This window comes from Choristoneura fumiferana, chromosome 30 (assembly GCF_025370935.1).
Source record: "Choristoneura fumiferana chromosome 30, NRCan_CFum_1, whole genome shotgun sequence".
Classification (NCBI taxonomy): domain Eukaryota; kingdom Metazoa; phylum Arthropoda; class Insecta; order Lepidoptera; family Tortricidae; genus Choristoneura; species Choristoneura fumiferana.
In genome coordinates, this window is record NC_133501.1 from 6,873,919 (window position 1) to 6,886,540 (window position 12,622).

The 12,622-nt window shown below is 39.6% G+C and overlaps 2 protein-coding genes across 3 annotated transcripts in view; one reads left to right on the forward strand and one right to left on the reverse strand.

The window, feature by feature from the left end:
• The window catches only part of LOC141444493 (GTPase Obg-like), a 7,965-nt gene extending 4,780 nt beyond the window's left edge, over window positions 1-3,185 (reverse strand). The window contains exons 1-2 of the mRNA XM_074110042.1: window positions 983-3,185; window positions 10-136 (exon numbers count right to left, since the gene is read on the reverse strand). Coding sequence (XP_073966143.1) covers window positions 10-136; window positions 983-1,252 — 397 coding nt within the window. The 5' untranslated portion in view covers window positions 1,253-3,185. The remainder of the gene's footprint in view (window positions 1-9; window positions 137-982) is intronic.
• Window positions 3,186-5,422: 2,237 nt separating this feature from the next.
• LOC141444738 (uncharacterized) lies at window positions 5,423-8,824 on the forward strand. 2 transcript variants are annotated; one of them, XM_074110361.1, is made up of 3 exons: window positions 5,423-5,513; window positions 5,740-6,524; window positions 7,387-8,824. In XM_074110361.1, exons 2-3 carry the CDS (start codon window positions 5,790-5,792, stop codon window positions 8,062-8,064), a joined length of 1,413 nt encoding a protein of 470 aa, XP_073966462.1. In that variant the 5' UTR covers window positions 5,423-5,513; window positions 5,740-5,789; the 3' UTR covers window positions 8,065-8,824. The 2 variants fall into 2 exon arrangements, with proteins under 2 accessions (XP_073966462.1, XP_073966461.1); XM_074110360.1 differs by having other exon boundaries at window positions 5,423-6,524.
• Window positions 8,825-12,622: the final 3,798 nt, after the last annotated feature.

Sequence of the window (12,622 nt, forward strand, 5' to 3'; positions counted from 1 at the left end):
CAGGCTTACCCAAAGGAACGGGAACCACAACATGTGAAGCATTTTTCCCGTTTCTATCCTTATTGTCCCCTCGTGTGCCATGCTTCGCCTGAGTAACGGCCTTGCAGTGGTTCAAGCTCTTCACAGAATGCGTTGCCTGCAACATATAAATATGACAAAAATAGTTATATCCAGGGCCGGATTATCCATGTCAGGCCCCTAGGCAATGCAATTCTTGGTGCCCCATTTTAGCCATTTAAGTGGCTGTTTCACCATCCATTGATTAGCGTTAACTAACGGTTAAATGTGATGCCGTCTCCGTCTATTCGAACAAAACAAATAGAGACAGCATCACACCTAACCGCCAGTTAACACTAATCAATGGATGGTGAAACAGCCCCTAAAGCTCTAAAACTTCAATCACATTATAAGACAGCATGCACTATTAATTGTCATTGAATAACACCTATAGATACGAAGAAAACATATTACAGTTAAAACTATTTAATAACAGCATAGAGGGCATGCAATATCATATTGTTAAACACAGTTGTATAATCAGTGTAATATGTTAGAAGAGGTTTTAAGCAAACACTTCTACTCTATAACAATACTGGCTGTAACCCTGTCTATTTTGATTTGTTATTATCATTGTTGATTGTCAATATAAAATTTTACCTCAACATAATATTGGTATATAAAATTGTGATTGGTTTTTTGGAATCTTTTTGTATTTTTTATTTCAATTCCAAATTTTTACTTTTACGCGGCATGGAATACCGAGGACCTGGGTTCGATTCCCAGTGATGGTCTTATTTTTCTGGTTTTTCTGTGCATCTATATTTCAGTTTGTATTTTCAATTTAGTTATTTCTAACTATTTAAGGGCTCCAGTCGCTGTTTAATTCTCCAATAGGGTTCCGTCGCCAAGACAGTCTGATAATCGCTGCGCTAGGCTATGGTCGTCAAAATTATTGGTCACAATGGGTCCCAACTTCGCTTACCTGAAAGATGACGTGTCCCCCGTGGCCCCCGTCGCCCCCGTCGGGCCCCGCGTGCTCCTTGCACCACGCACTGAGGAATGATATGCAGCCATCACCCCCATTGCCCCCCACAGCCCTTACTCTATAAGAATCCACATAATACTGGACGGTATTCCTTGTCGACTTTGCTTTTAAGCTACGCAACGCTTTCGGCGCGTATTCTTGAGAATACAACCTTATATGCGTTTGAGATATTATTTTTAGTGTTTTTAGGATATTGTTAAGCCTCATTTTGAGTCATTTGAAACGGATTTTGAGGTTATGTCGTTGTTTTACAATGTTTTTCCGAAGTGTCAATACTGTCAATGTCAGTCAGATGTAGATTTGCGTTTAGAAATTGTTGCAATGAGGGCTATCGCGTATGAATTCGCCGCTAGAGGCGCTAGTGTAGCGTGAGGTCTCCGAAATGTCAAATCTCATAGATTTTGGGTGAGCTACACGGGTTTATTTATAATAAGAATTTTTTGTGAACATTTTGCATAACCTGAAATTAATTATGGCAATTATGCGTTACGGGGCAATGAATGTCTGTGTTTTGAGACAGTTTTGTCTTTCGGAAACTTTTGTCCTCCCTTTTTTTCCGAACAAAACGGGACTTAGCAACACTGCTGTTGCTGGATATTTTTATGGTACGGTTTTAAGGTGTTTTAAATATGATTTTAATCTAAACTTTGTTTTAACGCCCGTAATAACAGAGACTCTGAAAGCCACACTTAAAAACCTCCCGCAACAGTGCGCCATCTAGTGAGACAAAAAACGACAGCCCTCAACAAAACCTAATATTCGGTAAAAAAAGGTTTTGGGGTCATTTATTTTACTCTATGTCGCAAAACATTAAATTAATGTTCATACAAGCAAGCTTCAGCTCTTAGCAAGATTCAGTCAATGAGGGTTTCACATGGTTTTCACAGAGGTGACTTATCGCTAGATGACGTTAGTATCGTGAGGTCCGTTTGACGTTTAACGTTTGCTCGTGATTGGTTAAATATCTGAATGAGCCAATCTCGAGCCAATCGCAAGCAAACGTCAAAGGTCAAACGGACCTGAGGATACTAACGCCATCTAGCGATATGTCGCTTCTGTGAAAACCCTCATTATATACGAATTTCGTATCGTACCGTCCCTCTCGCTCTCGTGTTAAATAGTGTAAGTGTCAGAGGGACCGCACGACACGAACTTCGAGTTTCGAGTTTCGTAGTAGCCCAGCAGGTTGGCTCATTTTGATCGGTCAGTAATAGTCAGTATTGGGAAGTCTGGATGAAACTTTAAGACACTAGCCGTTACCCGCGACTCCGTCCGCGCAGGATTCTTTTATCGCTATCCCGCGGGAACTATTATTTTTTCCGGGACAAAGACTATCCTACGTCCTTCTCCGGGACTCCAACTATCTGTATAGCAAATTTCACCTAAATCGGTTCAGTGCGAAATGCATGATGAAGTAACAAACAAACAAACAGACTTACAAACTATCGCATTTATAATATTAGTGGGATAAGAAGATCTTCATTTTGACAAATTAGACATACTTAACTAATTGGAAATAGCCAAAGTCATAGATTACAGAAAACGGCGATTCCCAAAGTGCAGGTATAGTTACATAAAATGTTTAAAATAATATAAAATTTAGGGGTTGTTTCATCATCCATTGATTAGTGTTAACTGGCGGTTAGGTGTGATGCCGTCTCTATTTGTTTTGTTCGAACAGACGGAGACAGCATCACATTTAACCGTCGGTTAACGCTAATCAATGGACGGTGAAACAGCTTCTTATATTTCAAGTTTACGTGATGGTGGCTGCAAGACTGGCAAGATGATTAATATTGAATTTTTTACTTATAAGTCAAAGTCAAAGTCAAAGTATTTTATTTGTTAAACATAGGTATAACTGTATACAGTGGTAAAAGAAAATATTATTGTCTCACCATGTTTTAAGATTGGTTTTTTGGAATCTTTTTGTATTTTTTTTTTTACCATCAGTGGTGTAGCGGTATAGCACGCGGTACGGATTACCGAGGACCTGGGTTCGATTCCCAGTGATGGTCTTATTTTTCTGTTTTTTCTGTGCATCTATATTTCAGTTTGTATTTTCAATTTCGGTTTTACGGGATGACCGTAAAAGTAAAAATTTGGAATTGAAATAAAAAAAAAAAAAATACAAAAAGATTCCAAAAACCAATCTTAATTTGATTGCTTAGAAACGATATCTCTTGTCCGGGTGAGCGGTTAGTTCCAAAGGAATGCCGAAAAAGTTTGATGGCTTACGGCATAGATTTCGCTAGCGTCGCTGCTTAAGTGACTAAGTAAGAAACACAAGCTGAGATATGAGATGCATAGGGAAATTCGTGTCGGTACCGTTGACCATCAGTGGTGTAGCGGTATAGCACGCGGTACGGATTACCGAGGACCTGGGTTCGATTCCCAGTGATGGTCTTATTTTTCTGTTTTTCTGTGCATCTATATTTCAGTTTGTATTTTCAATTTCACCATGTTTTGCCAATTGGCGTACAAAAATAATTTAAAATAAAAGAGAGATTAAAATAACAAAATATCAGATAAAGTTTACAAGAAACAAATAATTATTAAATTGAAATTAGAATAATTGTTACTATTATGAGTCATAAGAACCTAAAAAATTATGAAAAATACTTAAATTGAATAACAAATTTTAATTAATAAAACAGGATTAAATTATATTTTAATAAGTCACTCATTTGTTTGTTATTTGTTGTTGTTTGTTTCAGTTTGTATTTTCGTTGGCAAGACGATTCTTACCTATATTTGTTACCTTTTATTGAATTAAATAATATACATTATATTATTATCATGATGATTGAACTTAAAAAAAAACTTAGTTTCTCCAACAGCCAGTTTTATTACTTTTTGGGGGGGGGGAGGTAGGGGTTCGCTGTCGTCTAGAAACTTTAACAGGGGTACGTGGAGCCATAAGTTTGAGAAACCCTGCACTAAATAGTTAAATACTGAGGACTCCAAACCACAGACGCGTATTCCAGATGCGATCTAACGAATGCAACAACAACACAACAATACAATAAGATTAGAGCCCGTGCAGGATCCTTAAAAACTTTACTCTGCCTGAAGACATAGCCAAGCATTCTGTAAGCTTTTGACGCAATTTTGTCAACATGTAAAGTTACTTGACATTCGCTATCCAGGTATAAGTACTACACTTGTACTATTAGTTATTCTGTGTAAGTACTCCCAAATCGTTAACTTCATTAAAATCGAGCGTCCCCCTCATAAATCTAAACCAGTGGGTGGAAAAAATTGAAAAAATTCAGGATGGTGGTAAGTACATCAAACTTTCAAGGAAAACTATAACGGTTAAGTTTGCTTGAGAATTATTAGTAGTTTAAGAGTAAATAGCAGCCTAAGGTATAATACCTAAACTATGGAAGATTCCGTATAAAATACGTAATCCTTAGAAAAATATTACTTAATTTTTTCGTAATGGCTACGGAACCTTGGCCGGTTTTATTATTGTAGAACGCAGATCTGAGAAAGCGTCATAATCGAAAGTCATTCCATTATTTCCCATCTCTTGTGCCTTTTTATTTTTCTTAATCAATTTTATCAATGAACGCTAGTACCATGCTGGATAATTATTACTGGTATAAATCGTTTTCGAATAAGGTCATCAATGACTTCTCCAATTTTTTCATAAAAATAATCAACAGCTTCATCAATTTCACATGACGTTCCAATCTATCTGCTGCAATTTAGAGTTAATTAAGTAGGTCGTAGTCTGCAGCAAATAACGACGAAAAACCCGCGGTGCAAGCTTTAAGAAGCGGTTGTTAGAACACATCCATCGATACATAGAAAATAGGGTGATGTATATCTATAGGGACTAACGGGTCCACCAAAGATAATTTACATTGGCAGTTAGATATAACTAGATCCAGCTGTCGACCATTTTTTTACTCGGAAAATGGTTATGTTGCATCCAGTTTGTAAAATTAATACACTCAGAAAGTTGGTTTGTCAGAACTTTAAAATTGGAGCTAGCCATCTGTACACCCTGAGGATTATTAACATTAGGGATCCAAACGGCATCACCTTAAAATCGCCTAATATTAAAAAAAAAATCTGGGAATTCATTGTATGCACAGGACATCCGTTTATTTCGTTAGGTGAACGTCCTTCCTACGCTGCGCCTGCCACGCGGGCGGTCTCCATTATAAAACTTTTTGGCCCTAACTGCCATTTATTCTCTATGCTTTATGCCGCATTGCCAATTCAGCAAGCTAATTCACACTCATTTACATACATACTTGTCAACTAAATTGATGAGTCATATTAAGACAAAACAAATATGCATCATTTGATTATTATGCTAATCTCAACCTCCCCCCTCCTTCACTCTTGACTTGACGCACTAGCAACCGATAAGATAGATAGAAAGCTATATCTTTGTTAAGTACATAATTACAGTGTTTGCGTTAGTGCATAGCAGTTGGATTTGGTTTATTAGGTATGTTTGTTGAAATTATTATTATTATTTAAATTATCAGGCAGGCAGTTGGAAGCAATTGATATGCTGTTCATTGGTCAAGTATTCTTTGTATTGCTAATGTGTTGGTCTAGCCGGTTCTTACATTGTTTCACATTCATTTCATTTTTTCTCCTTTCATTTTAAATCCAATCCGTTCTTCGTGTAGTTGTGTGTGTAATCATTAACAAACCTCTCATTCCGACAGACCTGTGGCCAGCAGTCGGGCTTTGATAGCCTGATGTAGAAGACATAGCAATGACTTCCCCTAGCAATATAAAAGTAAGTCATCAATTAACAAGACACCACCATGATTTACCGAAACGTACACTCAATTTCTTCTACGCGAATGCCTGCAGTATACTCAAAAAGGGTAAACTAGATAAACTTAAAGGCATACTGAAGATACTACAAAATGATGTAGACGTAATAGTCCTAACTGAAACTTGGCTTAGAACGGACGACGAAGTTAAACGGGCTGAATTGGATGACTACAAGCATTACTTTAGCATCAGAAATGGCAAAGATGGTGGAGGAGTATCCATATACGCAAAGGCAAATCTCCTACCTTCGCTTACTGTTAGCAAGTACCAAGGAGGGATAAATTTCCTATGGGTACATCTAAACACAGAAGGACTAGACATTGGTGGCATTTACAATCCTGGAGGAGATACTGATGGCATGCAGTTCCTCAAAGAGTACTCGGATCAGCTAAAGCAAATGCGAGAAGCGATTGTCTTCGGTGACTTCAATATCGATCTCCTGAAATCGGAATCTAAAACTAGGAATTATTTAAATACGCTTGATCAAGCGGGTTTTATATTGTTGAATAAAATACATGTTGGATACAGTACTAGGAAAACAGAGACAAGCAGTACTATTATAGATCACGCGAGCTCCAATCTGAATAGTTCGGAGTACAAATTTCATCTAGCCGTGATAGAATCGCAGGGCCTGTCTGAACACAATGAACTCTTCCTTACTGTAGCCAAAGTAAGTATACTTATACTAGTCTAATGTCGTTCGAAGCTCGAAACAAAAGTTTGGTTTTCTATTTCTTTCTCATTTGAATTGTAGCGACTCCTAGCGCTATCTCGTGAGCAAACATGGAAACTCCAAATCCTTCGCACTATCAAAATTTCTCAACTCAGATGCATAAATAAACGCATAAAATGTAATCGAATAACTCAAAAGCCCTGTAGCCATGTTGGTACAGACTACTAAGAGATACTAGGTACGTCATGTTGGTTGTACACATGGCCTTGCGTAGCGTATTGTAGTCATCGCCTAGGTTATAAAGTCGATGATTGTAGTAGTTGTGAATTTGAGTCGGCTGTTCGCCGCCAGACAGCGCTGCCCGCGGCTCGGGCACAACGGCTGCGTTCAGCGTAACGCATAGGGCCGTGTTGCACGACACGGCAATGTGACCGTCTAAAATGGTCTCGCCGGATGACCATCGCTGGCTCCACCCAAGGAGTCCGCATTTTATGCTGAGGCGGGACCATTTGGGGCACAAACAAATAAGTATTAATTTTATTTTATTTTACTTTATCTTTAGTTCTTGTCTAACTTTTTAATTTTCAAATACAACGGCCGACGCTCTTCCTTCGTACTTTGGCCCCCACAACATCCGCCTGGAGAGAGATCTCTCTATTGCAGTACTTCGTAGTATTTAGGGCCTGATTCCTAGGCAATTGAGAAAAAGGGCCTATCAGACAAAAATGATTCTATGAGGGTATTCTACGTTTTCCTTTTGAGGTACGGAAATCCCAGTATGTTTGTGCGAGGCTGCGAGCATGCTTGCGCTATATTTATTTGTTGTTATCTAAAAATTTACCACTTTTCTTTCAACCAGATAACGGCAAGCGAGAGTGACAGCTCACCAAGAAACAATGAGCCAAGATGGAACCCTAACAAAGACACAAGACAAGTCACCGAGGACTCCAGTGCAGCCAGCAATAACCGTGATACAACAGGTAGTAAAAATGCATCAGAAAGCAAAACACGTCGCTCCAAGAGAAACCCAGCTGAGAAAGAATTCATGTGTCAATTTTGCGAAAACTTATACGTTTACCCGATGAATTATATAAAACACCTGAATAATGTTCACGGTTATACTGGCAGAGTTGATGACTATAGTATCGTAAGAAGATGCCCCAACTGTAGAGTTCCATGCAGAAGGAAAGCTTATAATAGGCATGTAAGAAGATGTACTGAATATAGAAACAAACATAAGAGTTTTTCCCAAGCTACTACTAGTACACGCGTCCGTGATGATCGTGGAGATAGAGATAGTGATGGACAGTCCAGCAGAAGCGAGGATAGAAGCAGCAATGGCCGTGGAAGTAGTGATGATAATTCTAGCAATGATAACGGTTCAAGCAGCGGTGATGACAGTTCAAGCAGCGGTGATGACAGTTCAAGCAGCGATGATGAAGAAAACAATTGCGACGACGCTAAAAAAAATGCCTATAACATAATGAAGGAGCTGTATGATTTTTTGCAGCCTCAGAAGCTTCCGAAATACGAGTAAAAAGGGAACAAAAATATATATACCAGGTGGGCCCTTTACAGGAGCAAATAATTAAAACATAGATTAGTCTAAGATCCGTTTAAGAACGATCTTCAGCGAACTGGTTAATGAATGAAAAGTATTTTATATTAAATTAAATAATAATTAATATAATGTTGAAGAGGCAAGTAAATGACGTCAATATTGTTTTATTAATCACTTTGTAAAATATGGTGCACTGGTTGTAATAAAGATAGCTTAACACTTACTGAACACTTCTAAGATATTAAAAGTACCTATTTCTCTAGCCCGATTTATCACAATTTAGGGAAGCGGCGCTCGGTTCGCCTGACATTTTAGAACAAAAACCACTCGCTGACGGCGACGTTTTCAAAGCAGGCGCACACTGTAAACATAGGGCAAGTACAGCCGAGCGCGTCGCTAACATAGCCCGACTGGTTATGCATTCCTAATGAGTGGAGCACCTGTCTCCTGGGAAGCGTGAAAACAGCGCACTGTCGCGCTATCTACCACAGAGGCAGAGTACATGGCTCTCGCAGAAGCCTGCAAGGAAGCTATTTACTTAAAGTCACTCATATCGGAAGTATTCGCCATCACTCATCCCATAATCATACACACAGACAATCAAAGTTCCATTAAACTTGCACACAATAACACTTATCACGCACGCACAAAACATATCGACATCAAACACCACTTCATACGAGACACACTGACACACCACGACCTACATCTCAAATACATTCATACGAATGACATGATCGCCTAAACCTTTGGCAAAGCTCAAGCACTACAAGTGCGCCAATCAGTTAGGTTTAAGTTAGATTAGGCTTTCATAGTAGGTTTATTATTTTTGTGTGTACAGTTAGTCTTAAGTAGGTGTAATATATTGTATATATAGGGTGTTATTTTTCTTATGTTTGTGTTAGTGTTAAGTTAGTGTATAGTTTAGATTTTTGATATGTCTACTTGTATATATTGTATATATACAGGGTGTTTATATTACGGGTGGGTGTTAAACCTTCTTGTTTATATTTTTAATATTAAACATCCTGGCCATTTTTGATATGTGTGTATTTTGTATTTTGAATATTGTTCTGTTATTCTGCTTTGTCTACTGTCATTACTTATGTCGTGTGTCGCTATACTGTTAACACAATATACTCGTTTTTACCCTGCTACTCTCGTTTCCTTCAATTATTAATACAAGAGTAAAACTACTATTAAATTAAAATAACTAAAGCTAAACCTATTACAATTGCGATTCTATGCGCGAGAAAGCTGCCGGCGCGAGAGTTGCCTGTCCGCGCGGCCGCCTCAGGTATTCGTTTGGGATATTACTGTCTTTATCACTTGTGACATAAGCGCTCGCAGCCCCCCCCCCATGCCCTCCGCAACGACGTCCGTAATTTATATCGAGATAGCTGTAGGCTTTTCAAGATTTGGGCGGTTGAATGTTTGGGTTTCGTTGTCCTCATATTATACGAAAAGTTTAGCACAGAAATCAATGATATTTTACAATCAAGATATTCATTATATTTTCTATGCCTGTGGTTTTTTCCATTTTTGTAAAAGTGCTTTATTAGTCTGAAATTCTCGTGCAAAGTTGACACCTTTTTTTGTCGACTTTTGAGCTCCTGTAATTCTGATATTACAGATTTAAATGAAAATCTGAAAAACCATAGGCATAGATAATTACATATAGTCCATGCTTACAAAATTTCATCTATTTTTGTTGCCTAGTTTTCAAATGAGACCGGGACTACGTTTGTATGGAGAATGGAACTAAGTAAGAGTCCTATTGCTGAGCTCCCTGTGTAGCTCCAGCGCACCCAGGACCTAGTCTCGACGCCGAAAGTAAAGAAATGATATTGGGCGCCGAATATGTTATAAATATGTTAATATAGTACATTGTGTCCTAAGGGCGGTAAATAAGGAATTACGAACGAGAGTCTATTAGAATGTCTTTAATGAGTCGATGTTCGTAATTCTAGTACCGCCCGTGCGGCATACAACGTTTTTCATCACATTTGCGAGTAAAATTTGATATTTGTAAAAGAAAAAATATAATTGTTCCAAATATTGGGATACCTTAGGCTGCGCTCTTGGCAGCGCCGCCCTCCCCCTCCCCCCTCCCGCAGCATGCGCCGCAGCGTGCGTGTGCAGGTGGGCCTGCAGCAGCATCGCACGCAGCAGCATCAGAACGCACATTGACTCATTTACCGACCTTGGGCTTAATGACAACAAAATTAGTACGGGCAATGACACATTTACCGACCACGGGTTTCATGAGAAGAACATTAAGGTCGAGGGTTTTATTTGGGGGCTTGCAAGCAAGGTAGCCTGCATGTTACGACACTGTTTACGAGCAAGTGTGATGAAAAATATATTGCAAGTGGGTTGTCTAAAAAAATCCAGTTAGAAGTAAAAAAAAACCTCGGTCAACGTATTGGCATTGCCATACAACGCGGAAACGCAGCCTGCAGCCAGCCTTATGGCACGAATATAATAATAGCTTTTGGGCACCCTGCCCAATAGTATCGAAGTTGACTTGGGTGATATTTGTAAATATAGGTAGATTTTTAGGATTAGAGTACGTTAGTTATTGTTCTATTTTTCTTCCTTTATAAACACACACACACAAACATCACGCCTGCATTCCCAAATGGGGTAGGCAGACCACACGACATGAAACGTCACCGCTTCGGAGCCACTTTCAGCAATTTTAGGTCTAAACTTTGGGTCTCATCCACGGAAGAAATGGAGAGGTGTAATTCGAACCCGACGACCCGAGTCCTTTATATTTGTTAATTTATATGTTGTGTGTTAATAAAATTTCATTTAAGCATCCTTGTTTCGCTTTACCTAGTGCCATCCACGAAGACGCGTGATTTTGTCAAAACTAGACATTAATGACATTGAACCACGGCACGCGCCATCGTGAATGACTCTACCTATACATAAAATTAAATATCATTAAATTTAGATACAAATAATAAATATTTTATTTTGTACAATAATGAGTTTACATACATAAAAAAAGAACTAACCTAAGATAGCTTAACTAACCGTAACAATGAAAATTATAAAAAGAATACCCCGTCTAAAAGATCTGCCTGTGGCAGGGTTCCCATGACGCTGGCCGCATTACCCCTTTGGACCGCAAGTGAGATCCGCTGGGATAAGTACGCGCCAGCTCTTGGGTCCCCAGAAGCGTCAACCAACCGGGACGACAGGGCCTTTATAAAAAACTTCACGTCGGCTGACCAGGGCCCTAAGGTCTCAACAGCAAGCGCCGCAAACTCGTAATCCTTTAATAAGGAGGAGTACTTGAGTATTTGAGCCTGATCAGCCGCAGCGCCGGCTTGTGAGCTAGTTGCCTGGATGTGGGACAGAGCGAATGTATCAACGCATGTCGCGTCCCACACCAGGGTCCTACCGAGCTTCCATGGCACCAGGGTGACCCCGTCTGGACGCTTGCCATCGTCCCTTACCATGCCGGCTGGCTCTAAAGCCGAAGGTACTGAAGCAGTGGCAAGCGACCGACGTACTAAGTCATTGATGGTGCCATGACGGAACATACGGCCGGCGCTCCTTACACATGAAAGTCCATGTCGTCCCAGTTGCTCCACCTTTTTGCCACAAACGCACATGTGAGGAATGCATATTCTGGCTCCAAGTCTTAGGGAAATTGCTATCCACAAAGAATTTGGGTCCAGAATAGTGCCGATGTTCCTCGACGGCAAGGCGTTTAGCCAATGGCCTGCCTCGGGAGCAGTAATAGCCAGCAGTCGGGCACGTTCTGAATCGCATTAAGGCGGGGGGTGTCCCAGGCCTTCTGGATGTGTTTGATGGTAGGGGTATGAATTAAGGGCCAGCTGAAATAATTCGGGAAGTTTTTTTTTTTTTTTTACACAGTATAGGCTTGCGTTTGGCCACAATCACGCCTGATGGAAAGCGAGGATGAGGCCTACAATGGAGCACGCTTGCCTAGTAAATGCTCATTCACCCTGGACTTGAAAGCGGCCAAATTGTAGAGTTCAGGAAACACAGTCACAGGCAGGGAATTCCACTCTTTTGCTGTGCGGTTGATGAAGGAAGAGCGAAAACGCTTTGTGCGGATTTTTGGAATACTGACAACGTAAGAGTGGAGACCCCGCCTACTTCTGGTCGACCTGTGGAAGAAAGGAGCCGGTGGAATAAGGTCGTGCAATTCCGTAGCATGTAGAATACCGACAGGGAAGCCACTCTTCTGCGATGACAAAGGCTCTGACGACAAAAATCCAAAATTTGAAGACAAAATACAAGAATATATCCATACTGGCTTCAATTTAATTAAGTATTTTGTCTCCTGAATTAATAAATCAGCGACTAATTTTAAGAGCCTAATAAAAACTTTTGAAGCGACAGTAAATTGTGTAATCCGAGCTACGTTTTAATAAATCAGCATGACGATTATTATATAGCAACTAAATTTGCAATATGCCTACAAATGTTAAGCTTCTAATAAGTGTATATCTTGCATCTAGAAAACAATTTTAACATACTCTAATTTAAT